This window comes from Rhamphochromis longiceps, linkage group LG6, assembly GCF_057381845.1.
Source record: "Rhamphochromis longiceps isolate RC_006_pf linkage group LG6, R_longiceps_female_GT1.1, whole genome shotgun sequence".
Taxonomy (NCBI): Eukaryota; Metazoa; Chordata; class Actinopteri; order Cichliformes; family Cichlidae; genus Rhamphochromis; species Rhamphochromis longiceps.
Window position 1 is genome coordinate 31,713,279 of NC_140562.1, and position 20,646 is coordinate 31,733,924.

General features: G+C 41.7%; 1 protein-coding gene across 1 annotated transcript in view; it reads left to right on the forward strand.

The window, feature by feature from the left end:
* Positions 1-1,466: 1,466 nt before the first annotated feature.
* Positions 1,467-20,646, forward strand: part of pkn1a (protein kinase N1a) — a 63,822-nt gene continuing 44,642 nt past the window's right edge. The window contains exon 1 of the mRNA XM_085410237.1: positions 1,467-2,275. Within this exon, the coding sequence (XP_085266363.1) occupies positions 2,255-2,275 (21 nt within the window). The 5' untranslated portion in view covers positions 1,467-2,254. The remainder of the gene's footprint in view (positions 2,276-20,646) is intronic.

Below are 20,646 nucleotides of genomic sequence, written 5' to 3' on the forward strand. Positions count from 1 at the left end.
ACATTTGTTTATAGGCAGATATCAGCCAATATGACAAATACCAATATAAAACTAGTGCTTGCATTTCAAAGCTTGTGCAAATACACCTAATTTTGTTTTCAGTCCCTCCATACAGAGAGAGATTAACCATCATGCCGTGCTCTGTTAGCAGATATCACCGAGATAAGAAAAGTTTTTCATAACCTAAATAACTCCACCCCTCAGAACAACTGGACTAAAACATCTGTGTGGAAATTTTAACAGTTTATTACAGACATCTGTTTGCCTTATCATGAGTTATTGCTGCCTTTCACTGCTCGAGTCAGCTCTTTGATGACCGTAGGTGACTCAGCTGTATTAAGTTTATCGTTATGAGCCTACACATTTAACATATATTTAGGATATGGTATGTGAGTCCTCTGTCCCTGCTCTTGTCCTCTGCCCCCGCTGAAAGATTTTCATGATGCAAATGAGATATGCAAATGTGCATCAGTTTATCTTTGTTAAATCTAACACAGACACCCACTCACACCACCCTAACATCAACTGACCCTGTCATGAGCTTCTCTCTCCCACACGCAGGGTTTGTATTACATTATTATTAACATTTCTGCTCAATGAGAGAGTATCAGCCTGTTAAACAGGTGGGCCTCCATAGCTGTAAATCTGGGTTTTTTTATGGCTTTTCAAAGGCAAGGTTTTTCTTTATTGATGTAAACGTGAAAGTGGGATGGCTAATGGTGTGTTATAATCTGTATTATGTGTTGTTCCAATGGCAAATTACTTGTCTTCAGACACTTGAGACCTGTAGTTTTGGTCATAAAGGGCTGGAAGTGGTCAGCAGCAATACTGGAGTAAGCTGGGGTGTTTAAATGATGCTCTTTCGGTACAAAGGGGCCCAAAGTGTGCCAAGAAAATATCCACCACAAAATTACACCACCACTACCAGGCTGAGCTGTTGATAAGGGGCAGGATGGATCCACGGTTTCATGTTGTTTTACGCTGACCGTTTGGGTGTTGGAGCAGAAAATAAGACTCGTCAGACCAGCAAATTTCATCCAAATTTTCTGATGCCCAGATAATTTAGGGTGAGACTGTGCAACTTTTAGCCTCAGTTTCCTGTCTTTAGCCGACAGGAGTGTTAGTTTCCATTTAATATTATTTATAAAACAATATATAATAATCAGGTACCTTCAGGCTGAAGTTGTACTGCGGTTGTTATTCTTCATTTTTCGGTGAGACAGGCTGTTGTACATACTGATGTAGATCTATTTTGTTTATGTATTTGTGTGTATTTACTGAATAGAATCACCATGAGGCAGGTAAAGGCTCTGCGTGCTTTACAAATTCAACAGTTGGTTCATTACAAGGTAACAAGCAGCGCTGCAGCATGTCACATGACCTATCCTGCGCGCCCCCGCTGCCCCGCTCTGGACCAATGAGCAGCCCGGTCGATTTGGAAGGGCGTCGGGAGCGCGCGGCCGGGGTCTCGCGTACAAGTGTTGCGTGCTGCCGCTTTGCCGTCAGTTAACCGCTGCCTGGATGTCTCACGGCGGGTGAGGCTGTCCATCTCGAGCGGCAAAACAAAGAAGGAGCTCTTTTGTGGTGTTTTTTGACTTGAGCCCAGAGTGGGATGTGTAACGCCCAGGTTAGCTTCCCGCTGTCCTGGGTTTGCGGCTGTGTGAAGGACTGACAGGCGGGTTTTTTCTTCTTGTAAGGCATGTGATAAGAGAGAGGAGGCTGTGAGGCGTGTTCACGGATGTAACCGGGAGCTGGGGAGAGGGAAGACGGGGGATCTCCTCTGGTTTCATGTCGGCTGTGGATGTGACCGTTCAGCAGGGACGTGCTGCTGGATTTTTAGCTGTTGAATGGCAGATACTCACAGAAGAGGATGGTGATGAATGACTGCGGAGCTCAGTAGTTTGCAGTTATCTGAATGACTTGTGTCTCTTGTTAAAACGCGCACACACGGTGGAGCCGTTTTGATTGTTCGTGGAGTGGAGTGGGGGCTAACGCTGGTTAAACAACACAGGGTGGATCGGTTCAGGCGCGGCCACAGGCGGACCTACAATGCGGATTACCCCTTGACTGTTTGCCTTTGTGTTATTACACATTTGCCTGAAGTTGAGATAAGACTCGCAGGCCTATACGAGTATCTTTTCTTATTTTATTGTCTTAAGAAAGGAGACATCGCGTTCATCTGTGGGCCGAATCCCCACATGTGCACAAGTTGTCCGTGAATCTGCACGGACTGAAGGCAGCAACAGGGACAGCCATGGCGAACGACTCCATTCAAGTAAGTTTTATCAAGTTGGATGTCCTGAAGCCTGCAAACGTGGTCTGAATAAAGCCAAAACTGGCTCACAGATACTCATCCTTTGAAATCCAGACATTTCTGTTGACACAAGTTGTGTGAAGCCAAAATAGCTGTTTTAACTTTTTAAGTTAAGCAGTATTGTTTTTTTATAGAAAGTTTCCCCCTACAAATGTAACGAGAATAGTGGATTTAACTGACCCATGTTTTGTTAAAATTTGGCACAAATTTCCACAGGATCTTAGAGCCTAAGATGGGTTTTCCAAAGCTCAGAAACATGAGCTCATTCTGACATTCGAGTCTCCCAATCAATTGTTTGGTGAAAAATTAGTAGTTGGTGATTGCTATTATCTTAATTGATTATTGGTGGTGGCTTGGTGCTGGAGGCCATTAGTGGCCCCCGTACCACACTGTAAGAACCAACAACCTGTCAGTATAAGTGGAAATGGATAGTTTGCTTCTTGTTAATAATGTATGATGGGTCCACTGTCTGGTCCTGCAAAGAGCTTGTGCAGAGATCTCCTGCACCTTGCTTTGTTTGGCTGTTTGCTGTGACCTGGTGAAGCTTGTTTTGTCCAAAGCTTTGTTGCTTTCATAGTGTTGTGTGTGTGTGTGTGTGTGTGTGTGTATATAGGAAAGGCAGGTGCATGCAGGCACAATACTGGTGTTTGCTGTAAAACAACACTCACTATTTCCAGCTGCCTTCAGGCATCACTTGAATGTGAATGCTTTAGCAAAACAGGAAGGAGTGCTTAGTTTGCATTTACAGGGAATAGGTGTGTGCTGAGTTAAAGAGAAACATGATTTCCTGAAGTGGCGTTTAGGTAATGAGTTAATTGCTTTAAGTCATCTAGGCTGAAACTGAAGAACATGAAGGGGGCAGATAAGTTTTATGAGATTCATACACACTGGATTTGAGAAGCTGTTGACATTTAGAGCTGTGTGTCAGCTGATGTACAAGCCTGGAGCTGCGTGCAGCTGAGAAATGGGTGTGTCCGTGTCGTCACGCAGATGACGTCGGTGTACAGGTTGTCTACTACTTTGAATTCCTATTTGTAATTTAGGAACGTTAATGCCAATTATTCACGGCTGAAAAATTGGCATTGGTTTACTCTGTAATTAGAGGTTTGGAACGTATGCAAGTGAAAATACAGAAGATGAAGAAGATAATAGAGGTGATAGCTCCAGAACAGACGGGCTCCTTGCAATAATAATGAAATATGAAATTTATAACCAGTGTGCAAGTCTACGAGTTCCTGTTGCCATAAAGTGTTGACTAAACTCAAATGTTGTTTGCCCACATTCTGTCATTTCACCCATGTTGCCACTTCCCTCCAGTACATTATAACCAAATAAGGTGTGTTGATCTGCAAACGCATTCATGGATGCAGGCACACATGAGAACTCGTGCTCTCACTGGATTTTGAGGGTTACCTGGTGACAAAGCTTGTAGTTTTCCTCCAGTAGCTAGGTTGTTGCTCATGGGGCCTGTACTATGAGGGAAGTTCAATAAACCCAAGACAGCTTTTTCTCTTAACTAGCTTCACTTACACTAACATGGATCATCAGGCTAAGCAATCACACAAAGGTGGTTATCCACATTTTACAGGAGGTAAATGGGAAATGGACTGGTTCTGCTATAATAATAATAATAATAATAATAATAATAATAATAATACATTTTATTTATGAGCGCCTTTCAAGTCACCCAAGGACACTTTACAATAGGATATAGCTATAGCTCTTTTCTGTTTTATTACTCAAAGCACTTCACACAACAAATGTCATTCACCCATTCTTACAAGCACTTTTTATATTCTTAAGTGCTTTCTGTGTAACATTCACGCTCTGATGGATGAATGGAAGAGGAACTTGAGCTTAGGATCTTGCCAGACATGGAACCACCAACCATCCAATTAATAGATGCCAAGAGCCACCTCCTCGCCTCCTTCCTGTTGACATACTAAAGTATTTCCAAGTGAGCTGAGAGACATGCTCTCTCCATTGTGTCCTTACTGAGTCTGCCCACAGTAGGAGAAGCCTGAGACACATCATCTAAGAAACATTCATGTAGCTATTCTGATTAAATCCCCAAAGACTACTTTCCAATTCAGAAACCCCTATAAAGAGGAATAAAACAAGAGACTGTTAGTCTGCCAAATACAGAGTTCCTGTGGTCCCATCAAACAGCCAGGCCAGAGGGGTTCACTATATGGGCGTAGGGATTTGATGCTATGTGGCTTGGATAGCGGCTGGGTGCCACAGTCCGAGAGGTCTGGTCGGGTAAAGATACCATTCAGTCAGAGCAGCTTGTGTTTGTGAGATGGGAAATTTAAAAAAGCAGCATGATAAATTGATGGAAAGGGGTATGGATACTAAATTGATTTAATTAAACAGTAAGTAAAGTTGCTAAAGTGTGTAAGTTGCTACACGTATCTTTATCACAGATCTATGGTCAAGAGATTTGTCTTGTGATTGTAATGTCATATCCCATTAAATGAATTAATTAATGTGTTGCTTTCAGTGTTTTATTACAGCATGTAAAACTGTTTCTGCAATTTCCTTTCAAAAAGAAAAGCTAAAAAAATTCTTTAAGTTCAGTAAGTACAAGAGAATTGCTTCTTTGTATTACGATCATGTCACTTTTAAGGCTTCTAACAATAGTACTCCTTTAAAACTACTCAAAGCCAGAAGGGAAACAAACAAAAAACAGAGTAAAGGTTGGTTTGAAGGATAAAGCATTTTCCAAGGAAAAAAGGGATTTGGATACAAAACATTTAGGAAAAGAACTTTCAAATGTTTGCGTTGGTATATCAAGTCTAATTCATCAAGAGACTAGTCTAAGAATGACTGTTAGCTACAAAGACAGCGACTTTATTAGATTTCCCCCTTTTATTTGTGTCAGGAAGCTATGAGCACCAGCATGTGTCTTTAGGAAAATGAGCCCAGTTAATTATGCTGCTTGACTACACCGTATTATGTGACTGCTTTTAAAAGCTTTCTGCCTCTTTAACCAATTCTAGTCTCGTTGTCCTTGACGTTAAAGTGCCAATACACGCACTCTGTGTCAGACGTCCTCACCGGGTAAACAACTATCTGCCCAGTCTGTTTGGCATAGATTTTTTCTGTACTATGCCAAACAGATAGGTCTAATTTTGGTTCCCCTACTCCGCTGACCAATGTGCGAGATGTGCCATTGATTGGAATTTGTAAATTTGAATCAACCACCTAATGAGAGTGCCTACAGCTTAAAGCCAGATGTTTTTTCTGCCTCCCACAAAAGATGTGGTTATGTTTTTCTTTCTAAGAATATCGCAAGACTCCAATAATCAGGAGGCAAACAGCAGCACTAAGAGCAGTTTGATATTTCTCTGGTCTGCTGTGTACATGTTTTGTTTTTATCATGGTCTCAGGAGATTTGGAGTCTATGGAGAAGGATGGTCAGTAAAAGAAGGAAAACAGAAGGAGATCTAGACATGGACTTGGGTCTTTGATCTTTTCCAGTAAAGTTGAAAAGGGAGAGGCTACTTTAAGTGGCAACCGCTTCAGCAGAATTGGAAACCCCCTTTTGTCCACAGGAGCTGATGATGATGTACTGGTGGAACTTCCTCATGTTTTCATGGAGCGGGTGCATCAGTTGGAAGCGGTCTGCGGGGCATTCATCTCTAAATTTACCTTATATGTGCTGATGCAGGGTTTCAGCACTTGTCCAACTTCTTCAGCACTAATTGTATGACACAAAGAAATACTAGTTTTTTTCCTGCTTCCAGTGTATTAAGGGAAGCTGTTCGTATGACTAAATCTATGTAGTAGTCAGTAGACATAAGAACTGTATCAAGTCATGGCAAAGGTCTTATTTTCTTCTTTTGATTTCATTGATGTTTATTTTTGCCCTTAACCCTCTTCTTTATTATTTTTTAAACTTCTTCACTTGTTTTTTCAAACAGACACATGTAATATTTGAGCCTTATTTCTAATGGCTACTGAGATACATTACCTTAAAGTTTGTAGCTTTTGTCCTAGGTAGTAAAACACCTTTGTGTAGTCAGGACATGGCAGGTCTCCAGGCTTCCTAGTTGATGCATAAATCAGTCTGTTTCTTTTTTATTTTATGGGGTTTCCATTTTCAATCTTCATCTTTAACCAACACAGACTGAAGTAACTTAACTTGAGTTATCTTATCACCTCTCTAAGGATTTATTTGTTCAGATATGCAGAACTCCTCCACAAGTCCTGCAAACACGTCTTGATGTGTAAAGTTCCTGGAGTTCCCCTCTTAAGTTCCCATTTTTGTACATCAGAGGCAGGCAGTGAAGCTCTACAACCTTCCCCTGGTGTGCCGCTTGTTTGCCCCCACAGGAAAACCATGTGAAACAGCCCCAATAGAAGCCTGAATCCAACTGCGTCACACTTCCCTGCGAAGGTTAGAAGGCGGACAATAGTGGAGTCGAGGGGAGATGTGTCACTTCTTGTATGTGGATGGATCTGTTGCGTGGAAAATTTTGAAAATCCTGTATTTGTTCATTAATGACAAACTTCTTTTTTTTTTCTTTTTTTTTTTTACACAATTTACATGAGCACACATTCAGGTCTAATATTTAAAGACACACACAGAGTCAGACACTCCAGGGAATGCATAGGAGAGCTTCCCATAAGCCTCACAATGACGTAAGGAGACAGTTATGCACACAAAATAGACTTTTCTCAGCCCCGTGGCCATGTAGGCAGACAGAATCCACAGTAACGCATCAAGGAACTGTTGAGAAACCGGAGACTCTGAGAGGAAATTAATATCCACATTCATTTTCATAGCAGGCCTCTCAGTTTAATAAAACAATGTGGACTAATGGGGTCATGTACTCCCTATCATGTGATGTATTCACTCGCATGAATGTTTCTGTTTTTAGGCTTGTAACACATGATCAGAACCTCCTACCAGCTCTACTGCATGTCTGCCTAATCTCATCTGACCTTCGTGGAATTTTATAGCATCTACAAAACCATTAACACTAGTTGTTTCTACTGAGAAGTCAAAGGTCAAATGAGTGTCATCAGAAGCGTTAGCAATTCAAACCAGTTTGACGATGATTAAAATGAGGTTTTAAAAGCCCACCAACGCTATTCCTCTACCACACATAATCCATGTTTCAATCATAGGCAGTATAAAACATGGATGTAGCCACCATGGTGTGAGACATTGGTTTTGGAGAGCCAGACTAATAAAAACTGTCATCAGAACTGAGGCACTGACTTCTTAGTGTCATGTGGTGGTTTGAGTTGGAACATCTGTCAAAAATGTGGTGACGCCCCTAACTCCAGTATCCAGGTGGATAATTTCAGGAACAGTAGAGATGTCATTAAGGGTAGAAGCTACACATAGAGTTAAAAAACAGCTGTTTTGTCCCAGGTTCTAAACCTGCTTTTTGATCCTGTAGAGTTGGGCATTTTAACATTAGACCGTTCGTACCTGTCAATGCAGCAAAACTAAGGGAGGATTTAGGATCACCTGATTCAGCACTAACCATGTGCTTTACCAGGAAGAAAAGTTTTAAGGTTAATCTGAAAAGTAGAGATAATGTCCGTCTCCCGAATCCAAGCTGGGAGCTGGTTCCACAGAAGAGGGGCCTGAGATCTGAAGGGTCTGTCTCCCATTCTACTAAATATTCTAGGAACCACAGGTAAGCTCACAATATCACACCAATGGAGAGTAAAATGCTCTATTGGTGTGAGATTGTGTTATTGGGTCTCTAAGATAAGATGGGGTGTGATTGTTGTCAACTATTACAGTTGCTCTGTTTCTGCTCTCCCTATTATAGCAGCCTGCCAAAGATCTTCTCAGTTTTGTCATGCATTAAATTATTTTGCCCCTCTCACTTCTCAAATTTGTTGATCTGTTGAAATGAGTGTAAAGGAACCACATAAGAGCCAATAAACGTCTCATTAGCAGGCAAATCAGTCTTTTAACAGCGTCTAAAAATGGGGTGTTTTCTTACAGTAAGTTACATGTTTGGTACTGATGGGAAAACAAAATAAGAGCTTTAATAGCACTGGCTCATTGCTTGGATCGTTGGTGCCCTGATAGGAGCATTTCAGATGGGGGCAAAGTTTTGCAAGGGCACAACAGTGGAGGGAAGAGGAGGGGCCACGGGGCGATGTGCTGATGATGAGGCTCTACGGCCGCAGCGGTACAATAGGTTGCATTGTCTGACAGTAGCAGCCCAGATCACATTCAGTTCACTATGAGTTTATTTTCCTCATCCTTGTTGGAGCGTGTTAGTGACCACACCCTCACTAACCAACCAGCCCAGCTGCCCACCCTCAGGCAAGGTATTAAAGTCCGATACTGTTAATAGTTTTTTGGGTGGAGGGGTGGAGGTGTTTGTTTTTCTTAAACTGAGAGCCTGCCTGTGTGCTTGGTAGATGTGATGAGCCGCAGCAGCTATTGTAAACTGGCGTTCCTGTCCGTGGATTTTTTTCCCCTCCCTGTTTCTTTATCTTTGTTTCACATCTTGCCTTCCCTCTGTGCAAACATCCCATAATTCCCATGACCTCATAGCGATGTACCCCTGCATTCCAGCTTCGCATGGACCCCTCCTTCTCCCCAGACGCTCGCACACAGGCCAGCGAGGCTGAGCTCACACACTGTTGTGACATCACCTATCACCCCTGGCCAGTTAACCTCCGCCAGCTTTCTGGGTGAGAACTGGGAGGGCCGGAGTGATCAGGAGTGAGTGGCTCAGGGCGGGTCACTCAATTAAAACATAAATGAAACAGACATTTCACTGCCTGTGGCTGTTTTTCGTCGCATGAGGCCAGGCCACAGATGCCGAAGTTCTGCCCTCACATCTGCATCCGTTAAAGTTGGATACCACCTCTTTTTTTAATGTCAAGTCTTTGAAGTTTCATTATACGATGGCAGTAGTTCCTCACTTTCGTGCTCATTTGGGTCCCGGCCTGGCTTGTCAAAACCAGCAACCTTGCACTCGACATACCTCGACCCCTGACCCCTTCCTCATTATGGCAGTGCCCAGGGCCCCTCGGGACACATACATCGATCCCAGCCTCATCGGTCAGTCCTGCCGTGCAGTTTAAACAGCCACTCAGTTACGTTAACTGTCTCTGAACCTACCAGAGGACACTTTATATATTTAGAACAAACTCAGTCTTTGCTGAAACAATCAGGGAATTGGGACGGACAACTGAATGCATGGCTGCTGTGATGTTATCCTAAGGATTTGTGCTTTAAAGTGTAGGTTACAATCCTTCTGAAAGAACTCGAATAGCAAATAAACCAAATAATTTAGTCTGCCTTAAACTGTGGTGCATTTAAAACCCAACGCTGAGCTTGCGTCTAAAGGTCAGAGACCTTTGTTTTTAGGAAAAATAAATCAACAGAGAGCATTATGCTGTAATCTCTGGTGTTGCCGGAGGGAGAGTGTTTCAGGGAAATGCGCTCTTCCTCTAATAGGATAAGATATTTGGAGATTTAAGCTGATGCAGTTTTAGAGTTTTGATTGGTTCTGAGGAGAAATAATCAGGAAATGGAGTGTTTTATGTGTTGTATAGTAAGCATTAGGCATGAATGTTGATGAACAAAGTGCAGGCCTGCACAAACCCTGATTGTCTCTCATGCTGCCGTCCTTAAGCGAGCGATGCTCTCATCCTCCTGTACACAATATGAAATTTAATCCTGGTGATTTTCCTCACAGTGGGGGGGCAGCTGGTAAACAGTCCATGAACAAAGCAATACACCATCAGTTAATGGAATAAGCTGGGCATGCTTCGCTGTGTGCTGTATGAGTGAGCCTCATGGGGCAGCCGGGGGATTTGCTTCCTATTAAACAAAAAGATGGCTTCTTCAGTTATTATTTTATCTGACCTTTTTTAAACAGAGTTTCTGGCACAAATGTGGGTTTATTGAGCAAGTAGTCACAAAATTGCTCTTATATGCTGATCATTTTTTTCTGTTTAAGCCAGCCTCACTGCCAGGTTGAAATCTGGTCGACTGGACACATTTGGAAAGTGGTGCTGAGAGTTCAGTACACCGCGGGTCAAGAAAATACTATAAAATGGACAAAAAAGCAAGCAAAGTAAGAAAATACCATCACAGATTTTGCATAGAAGGATGTACAGCTTTTAGAGACGTTGCCAAAAAGAGAAGAAAACACCAGCAAATACAGAAATGCTATATAGCACTAAAGTGGAAATACTGTTACCAGAAACAATTTTGTATTGTCTGTGCGTACTTGTTTGCTTTGTGTCTCCAACACTGCAGATCTGCCGTGATTTGACATAAACGTGTGGTTTAGGACAAAAGAAAGGGTGTGTGGGGACATTTAAGTATGTTAAAGGGGGTGATTTTTGTGTGCAAATTGTGTGGTTTTAACGAGACTTTGATAAGATCTCCAGCACCACTGGCTGAAATGCAGTCTTAACCTCCTCTGTGTTCTACAGATGGCTCTCATTAAGACTGAAGTTCTTGTGTAATTTGGCATCCCTCAGTTTTCTTTCTCTCTTCCTCAAGAAAGGCATTTTGACAGCCACCCTTTCACTATTTAGGTGGAAGGATGGTCAGCTGAAGGATCAGATCTCTGGTCCTGTGTCAGGTCGTTGCTGTTTCTCAAGGACATGACTTTCAGATCCTGTTAATCTATAAACATTTATTTGGACCTAGTTTACAGTTTTTTGTGCTTCTGTGGTTTTAGTTGACGGCGCTTTAGAAATCACCTTGTTGACACAAAAATACTGTTTTATGCCTGTCATTTTATTAATTTTGGGGAACTATGTGTTTTTGTGACTGGATGCTAGTAGGTGCTTAAAAATACTGCTTAAACATGTGTTTTTGCAAAGCTGTCTGTTATGTGTACACATAACACTGGTTAATCCCTTGAATTGGGTGCCTTTTTATTCTTGAATGATTCATAGGTCAGCATTAGCTGGAATAAGAAACCAAAACACATTCCTCTGAGGAATAAAAGGGCTGGACTGGAAATCTGTGAAAAAGCAGCCGATGTCCAAAGAAAAGATTTTCAGAAAACCTGGAGAATTGTTGCTCAAGACCAGTTAAAAATTCCAAGAATGTCCAGCTCCTTGGATGAAAAATATAAAGAAATAAAGGGTGACTCAAGACTTTTGCACAATACTGTGTATTCAGCTCTACATTCATTTTAGAAACATAACTAAACCCATTTAGGGGCAAGTGTAAATCCAGTATTCACTCTTTTAGCTCTGCTTTTCTTCTCTGACTCCTGAGGAATACAGCATCTGTCTGTATGTGTTCACCAGCCAGTGGTTAACTGATAGGTAATCTTTTAGGCTAAGAAGCGAGTGTACAGAGAGCTTTTGGAGTGTTCTCACTGAAAAGCCCCCTTAGCACAAAAACATCTCTAAGAGAACCCTGAAAGCAAACAAAGATAGTAAATTTGTGGCACAGTCAGCTGAACAGTCAGCTTAAACTCAAATCTGTTATGCACCGTGAAGCACGCTCATCGCTACAAGTGACTCGTTTTGTTTTTGCTTTGTGTTTGACTCTTAATGACATTATACGGAAAACTGATTTTTTTTTAAGTAATCTTTCTGACAGTTGTGTTTATACTACACCAAATATCTGTATAAAAATGTATACAGATGTCTGTCAAACAATTCCCCTCATTGGCTGAATATTCTGATGCTAATCTTGGAGTCAGTTGCTACTGAGAGAGCTGGTTATGATGGTTTAACTCTCTTAAACGGGACCAACTAGACAATTTTGCTTGTCAGACTTCCTTAAAACGTATTTATTTAAGAGCTACGTAGGTTTTCAGACATAGTACCTCGTCCTGTGAGTGTAGTATTTGCAGTGCTGTGTTAATGGTGTGCTCCACATTTCTAAGGAAACCGCCGCATGAACAAACGTTCATCACAAATGGTACTGGATCAGCAACATTTGCGAAAGTAAAGCAAGCGCCATGTTGGTCTTGCGTTATCATTTACTCCTCCTGCTGTCTCATCCCTCCTCCTTCTCCTTGCTGTGTACCAGCTGCTCCTCCAGCTTTCTTCCCCCATGTTTACCCGTGTGGCTTGTTGGCTCTAAAGAGCTGTCCTCCGCTAGGGATAATTAGAAGGAAAGCTTTTAGTTTCAAGACATCTTGTTGCTCTTAATCAGCTTAAAGCCAAGTAGACTAAACATATGTAGACATGGGTAATTTACTAAAATAATTCTTGCTACGTTATAACACCATCCTGTTGGTGTCATACACACTCTCGGTCTGTGAACATATCACCAGACTGTTGTTGGTTCGCTGCATTATCTCAGTGTGCAAACTTGTTTGCTGTCACATCTAGAGTTAATAGATAACCCACTGTATGAAAACGTACTTAAAGTATTTTTTTTCTTTGCTTTAATGTGACTGTTGGCAGACAGTTACGAGACGGTCTTTATCAAAGTTTGTGGCACATGTCGTGGGTGTGCCTGTGTGCTTTTATAGTGCGTCATACGCAGTGTGTGACTTACAAGATATAAATAGGCTGCGGGAGTTATTAAAGTCTCCCCACAAACAATCCCTCTCATTACAAAGGGCTGGAGATCAAGTTGCACTGATAACATTTGGCCTACTGGGAGTTTCACCAGCTCGGGGCCTCAGTTCAATGGATGGTTGGATAACTGGGTGGAGCTGCAGTTAAATCACTTTGAATTAAATCAAATCAAGATGCAAAAGGTATTTGCATCAGTGCCCTTATTATGGGAGAGGATATGATGAGTGTGCCTTACTAAAGAGAGAAATTAAAAGGGGAAAAAGGAGACGGTTGGTGTGCAGGACTTTCAGTCTGAACATGTCCTTCAATACAACAATACACAGATAGCCTTTTATAATCATTACTTTGAGGACAATGAAGTGAAATACGCTGCTGAAAGACTCAACGACTTGTTTAGGCAAGGCAAGTTTACTTAAGTAGCACCTTTCAAACACTACAATCCCTTAATGTACTTTACAGGATCAACTCCAAACTAAAAAATAATAGACAGAAATAATATTAACAATCATGATACAGCTACCTGATTCATTCAAAGCAGCAGTGAATAATCCTTATTTTAGCCTCTTTTTAAAAAAAAAAAATGGCTGAGGTTGGAGATGATCTGACCTCAGTGGGTACTTGGTTCCAGTTATGTGCAGATAAATGACCCTGTTTAGCTTCATTAAACAAGTCTTACGTAGGACCCAAGCCATTTAATTACTAATATAAACAGTGAGCAATACTTTGAATTCCGTATTTTACTGGAGGCCAGTACAGGGAGCTGATATCCTCTGTCTTCCTGTTTTTGTTAAAATTTGAGTCGCAGCATTCTGAACTAAACTAAACAGTCTAAAAGAAAAAGAGCAATGCATGAAATAAAGGCATGAATAAGCTTCTCTAGCTCTTGCTTGGCCACAGCTGTGTTTCTAAGATGCCAAAAAGCAGGATCATCCAGGATTATGGCAAACTTTTCGTGATATCCAACAAACAGTGAACGCTGCCTAAGCGAAAACCTGTAGTGATCCCGTATGTGTCAGGAGTATCGGAGCAGTTGAGACGCTTTTTTTTTTAAAAAAAAAACGGGTCTCTGTGGCTTTTAAACCCCAAAACACGCTGCGCCAAAAATTGGTCCACCCCAAGGATCGGGTCCCCCAACACAAACAGAGTAACACAGTGTACGCTGTTAAGTGCCAGGAGGATTGCCAGGATTTATACATCGAGGAAACCAAACAACCTCTGGTGAAGCGGATGGCACAACCCAGAAGAGCTACCTCGTCAGGCCAGGACTCTGCAGTCTATTTACACCTACAGGCCAGTGGACACTCTTTCAAGGATGAGGATGTGCACATCCTGGACAGGGAGGAACGCTGGTTTGAGCGAAGAGTCAAGGAGGCCATTTATGTGAAAAGGGAAAGACCATCTCTGAATCGAGGAGGGGGCCTAAGGGTACATCTTTCGCCATCTTACAATGCTGTGATTGCAGCCAATCCCCAACTCTCTGTGAATGGTACTCATGGCCATTGATCAGTGGGTTTTAGTCAGTGGTTGCTGATCAATGGTCATGAGAATTTGCATAATTAAGATTAAGAAACTGACCTCCCAGCCCATTGTTCCTCAGTGGGCTGGTTTCAGTCATTATGCAAATGTACTGTTTATAAGATTGGGGGAAACCTGCAGTCAGCTGAGACTGAAGAAGGATGAGTGACAAAACGTTTCTCCCACAAAACGCTACGTCCAGATGAACAGAATCAACTTTTGGAAACAAACAGTGATGTTATTTAAAAAAAACAAACAGAAAGGGTTAGGATTAGGCATACGTTACTCAGTGTTGCACTTAATGAGGGACCGAGCACTCTTCTCCCAAGTCTGTTTACACGTCAACACTTTTTCTGGACACTTTAATGAGAGTGGCCTCTTAGAGGACAATTAACTAAGCGTAGTCTCTAGAATTATATTTGGCTATGTAATTAGAGATGGGACTGAGATGCTTTGAGCCTTCACACTTGATTAAACAGTGGTTACACAATCATTATCCCCCCCCGAATACTTTATATAACCTGATACAAACCCACCAAAACATGAACCTTAACCTTTCTCTGCTTTAGATTCAGTTACACAAAGTCTTCCACTTTTACGAGGTATAGTAACTCACCCACCTTCCACAGAACTGATCTGCTGCCTCGATAATATCAACGTATTTCAAAAGTCGGCTCTTTTTGTTTTATTTAGATGCAGGAGAAGTTGTTGTCTGAAGGTCTGTAAGGCTGAGCAAAGCTGGCTGCTTTTAACAATATTAAAAATGAGATTTTTTGCAGATTAAACTGAAATGATGTAAGGGGATAATCTTCATATGAACCCCTAAAATGTTCTTGCACAACCACAACCTGCGTGGCAGATGTTTGATTAAATTGCCTGCTAAAGTTGACCGATTTTTAAAAACTAAATAAATAGAAGAGTTCATTTGTTCAGTCGCAGCGTATTTCTCCTGCCATCGGCAGGTATTCAGTTACCTGAGAGTAGAGATGTTTTTAGATTCACATTTGTCACATTTTCAGTTATTCTTGATATATGTAGCTGAAAATTAGGGACATTAGTTTGATTTACCACAAATGTGTATGTATATGAGTTATGTCTCTCCAACTGTGACCACACAACCGCTGTTGGTGAGCTGAACTTGTCTCTGCAGGCTGTTTAAACATAAACCCAGAGACCTGCTGCACTGGTCTCTGCTCCTGCTGCCACACCTGAGCCCAACTGTCATAACCGTAAATGTTGTGACACACACGCGCACACAGACACACTCACAATGAATCCCCAGGGTGCTCTTGGGGCATGTTAACATGCATTTCGACTCTGTTTTTCTCTTTTCACCAGCCACGCACCCTCAGTCTCCCTCGGGTGCTTTAAAACACAAATGTGACGTACTTTCTACCCACATTGCTCACACAGTCAGTTCACGTGGCTTTTTCACACACGCGCGCACACTGTGGCAATCACACATATTGTAACGTGCAGGTGTGGCTTGCTCGTGGTCAACTCTTAGTCATGCTGTGCTTAAAGAGCAAACCTGACATGTTTTCTAAAGAACTAAAAGTCACTGCAACAGAAAAATGAATATTTACTCTCGAGCTAGTTTGTCTGACATCTGTGACTGCCGTTGGTTAGATTTTATTGGAACAGTTCACTGGACCACAACACAGGCACTGTGACAAATTGTTTAATGGTATTGATCGTATAAACTGGTGAAAAACAACAGATTGAATAGAAGACAAAGGAGATCAGCATGTTTGTTTTTTGATGAAAATAACTTTTCTGTTGGTCCAGATGTTCTATACTCGATATATGGAAAAGAAATAGTAAAAACTTATATGATTTACTCATGAAAGTGGCCACTTCCTCATTACTTTCATATATTGTTTTAGTAAGTATCCAAAACATACAAGTTTCATTATATAATTTTTCAAGGGATCTTATATCTGTTTTCACTCTTGTATGCTTTTCATACAAGTTTCACCCAAGACAGATACAAACTTTATAAGATTTATATATATCTTTTCCATATGGGCTTCAGAGCTGCATAATAACTGTGCTAATAACTGAAGATTAGGGTGCTAACATCATGAACTAATGTGGTAAAGAGACAGCTTATTTGTCCCATATTAGCTTCTCTTTATTGGCTCCCTGTTCAATCCAGCCTTCCAATTTAAAATCCTTCTCCTCACATACAAAGTCTTGGATAATTAGGCAAAATCTTAAAGACCTCATTGTACCATATCATCCCATTAGAGCACGTTGCTCCTGAATCCTCCCTTAGTTATGCTGCAATCAGTCTGGGCTCCTGGGGACTTCCCATGATGAGTGTTTCTTCTTCGCTTGCTTTTTTCACTCCCTATGTGTTTATACACCACTCTGCATTTAATCATTATTTATTATTAATCTCTGGTTCTGTTCCACAGCATGTCTTTGTCCTGTTGTCCTCTCCACACCCCCAACTGGCCACAGCAGATGGCCGTCCCTCCCTGAGTCTGGTTTCTTCCGGTTAAAAGGGAGTTTTTCCTTCCCACTGTCGCCAGATGCTTGTTCATAGGGGGGTCATCTGATTGTTGGAGTTTTCACTATATTATTTTGTGGTTTTACCTGACAATATAAAGCGTCTTGAGGCGACTGTTTTTGTGATTTGGTGCTATATAAAATGTATACTGAATTGAATCGAACTTGAAATTAGCAGACTCTTTGTAACTGAACAACACTCTGCAGTCACAATAATGACTACCAAACTTTATGTCCTTGGGGGCATTTCATTTCAGTGGTTTGGAAATACCTGTTCTGAAATTCTTAAATCTTGTCAAAGACAAATACCAACCACATTAACATAAATTAAACTCAAACTAAGACTGAAACTAATTAAAACACTAAAGTGAAACTGTAACTCATTCTGGGAAACTGGAAACAAAAAAAAAATGAAAACTAATGAAAAATGCCAACCTTTAAAAACTCTGCTCCAGACTCAGGAAGCTGTTACATTATAGAAAAGGCATCGTGTGACACTAGAAGGAACGAACTGTCCCCACAGGAAGCAATAGATTAAAAATCCCCCCCCCCTTTGAAGGTATGATGCTTCGCCTCTACGTCTGTACCATTGGACTGCTCACAACGTAATAATAAAAATGTCAAAAAAAAAAAAAGAGATTTATAAATATCATTTGATGTACAGAATCTGTTGGGTCTGTGTTTCCACAAGCCCCGCTAATTCTAGAGACTTATTCATCATGAAGAAAACAAGACAGTCGATCGATCGATTATTTGCGCAAGGGAGGCCTCGTCTGTGTCCACCACGAAAATGACCCCCAGATCTGACTTCCTCCTGCTACCTTTTATTGAGAGACAGTTCACACAAAACACGTCAGAACAAAGCCACGCCCCCTTGGTTCTAAGACAAAGCATTTTATGTATATGTGTGAACTTCTGTAAGAGTGTGTGTGTGTGTGTGTGTGTGTGTGTCAGACCTCCTGCTGACCAAAGGGTCGTAAACGCAGGAAGCCTACATCAAAAGAAGCAGATCTTCCAGATAGGATGTATCTACAATAAAACCTCCCCCAGCACAGAGTGGTTGGAGAGGTGGTCAGGATCAAAGGAATGGCTTTGATCCTACTGCTTGAACCAAGACTGTACAAATTTAAGAAACACAATGGCAACATTCAACAATTAGACTTAACAGAATCAAAATTGTTTTTAACCTCCTAAGACACGAACTCTTCCATGGCATGCATTTTTAATTTCTCTTTGCACCCGATGAATGTAAAAACAACATGGAATATATATATCCATATATATATTTGGACGCCAGGTCCTAGGAGGTTAAATTTGTTTAATGTAACTTTTAGTACATTTGACAGTAAAGACTCTGCCATCATCTTTAATCCCGTACCGTTTACCACCTTATAATGTACAGTCACCTGGACTGAGTGAATGGGTATTGGTGTTCAAAGTTAAGTTCACTGTAACCTCTTTTTGTCCATCAATCAAGAATTAATTCAATGACTCTGAAGAAATGTCAGGATAAAAATTTAATTATTAAGTTCTCACATTTTACATCCAAAGGTCTGGACAGTCTTTCATTGTAGCTGCATCTTGCCTGGCGGGTAAAAGAAAACAGTCAATGAGATACATTTAGTTTCTTTTTCCATCCATCAATTTACTTCTGCTTATCCAATTTAGGGTTGAGGGGGCGACGGAGCCTATCCCAGCTACCACATGACGAGAGGTGGGGTGCACAGTGGACAGGTCACCAGTCTGTCACGGGGCTAGCTTCTTTCAAATCAGAGTTACTCTTTTTAAAAGTGTTTCGTGTTCCTCTCTCTTCAGCAACAAACGGCCAATTTCAACTTCTTTAACACTTTTGTTCACAATCTGCCATTTTCGTCTTCCATTTAAATACACACACACAAGTCTCACAAGCTAGTCTGACACTGGAGTTGCAGTTTTATGATTTATTCATGTATTAACTCCTTCAGTGGCTTTATTTCAGTGTACAACACTGACCTCAAGCTTCACATCTAGCGAAATTTAAATGCTGGCTGCATACTGTTGTTTGACAGAGCTGTGAACCCCGGTCTCCCTCTTGTTCTTGTCTTTACTCGCAGCAAGTCTTCCCTCCCTCGCTGTTTCCATCTCTGGCTATGACGCTCCCTCCTGCTTCCCATCACATACAGTGTTATTTGCCTTTGGACTGCAGGATGCCTGGAGGCCCAAATAAGAAATGTTTCTTTAAAAAGACCCTCACTTGAAATGCAGGGAGATTATTTCGATTTCAGAAATGGTTTAAAACATGTAGAATATTTAAAAAAATAAAAACTACAGTGCCTCCCTCACTGATTGTTTTTGATCTTTGGGAGGATGATTTAATGTTCAGCCCTGCACTCTATATATCAGACTGCTGTACTCTGCCCAAAGTGCTCTCAATGAACTCTTCTCCACCCATGAACACAGGCTCTCATCCTCCTCCTTCCCCTCATGTGTCTGATGTCTGTGCATTTGGCAGCCAGTCTGGCCTGCCAGCATGCTCTCACATGCTCTTTTATCTATTATTCGCCTCTGGCTCTGAGGGCCAACCATCCTCCCTTGCTCCTCCACCTGCTTCTTTATCACTTTTTGGCTGACCATCTCTCTTCCCCTCTCCTCCCTTTCCTTCTGTCTCTTACTCTCTTGCTGTCCACCTCCTTCAGCCTGTCTGTCTCTCTCTCTCTCTCTGCTTGGAGGCTTTTTTGGCCTTTTTGTCTGTCTCGTGGGGAAGGGTGGTCTCTGTCTTTTTTTCTTTTCCCCCTCCAGTCTCATCCTTCCCTCTGCTTTCAGAAAATTAGATGAAAAGAAGTGTCACCAAGGGAGACTGGAACAAAATGGGAAGCTCATAGAGTTCACTATATACTGAAATTAAATTTTCTGCTGTGTTGTGTTAAGTATCAACCAGAAAGGACTGGCTGCTCCCTTCAGGGTTTGTCACAGCAGAGCATCTGCCTCCATCTCACCCCATCTCTAGCATCCTCCTTTGTCACACTAACCCTCTTCATGACCTCCTTCACTACATCCATGAGCCTCCTGTGTGGTCTTCCTCTTTTCCCCCTGCCTGGCATCAGTAGTCAACATCCTTTGTCCCTCCTCTGTTCAGTGTCCAAACCATCTCAGCCTGAGCTGTCCCAATTATTTAGTCATGTCTAATCTTGTCCATTCTGCCATTCCTAGTAAACATCTTCAGCTCGGCCTCCTGTGTTTTTTATCTTCAAACAGTAGTACACCACCACCTCTCCATCTCCAGCCTCTCTTCCACCTCCTCCTTACTATCACTATACAGGGAGTGCAGAATTATTAGGCAAATGAGTATTTTGTCCACATCATCCTCTTCATGCATGTTGTCTTACTCCAAGCTGTATAGGCTCGAAAGCCTACTACCAATTAAGCATATTAGGTGATGTGCATCTCTGTAATGAGAAGGGGTGTGGTCTAATGACATCAACACCCTATATCAGGTGTGCATAATTATTAGGCAACGTCCTTTCCTTTGGCAAAATGGGTCAAAAGAAGGACTTGACAGGCTCAGAAAAGTCAAAAATAGTGAGATATCTTGCAGAGGGATGCAGCAGTCTCAAAATTGCAAAGCTTCTGAAGCGTGATCATCGAACAATCAAGCGTTTCATTCAAAATAGTCAACAGGGTCGCAAGAAGCGTGTGGAAAAACCAAGGCGCAAAATAACTGCCCATGAACTGAGAAAAGTCAAGCGTGCAGCTGCCAAGATGCCACTTGCCACCAGTTTGGCCATATTTCAGAGCTGCAACATCACTGGAGTGCCCAAAAGCACAAGGTG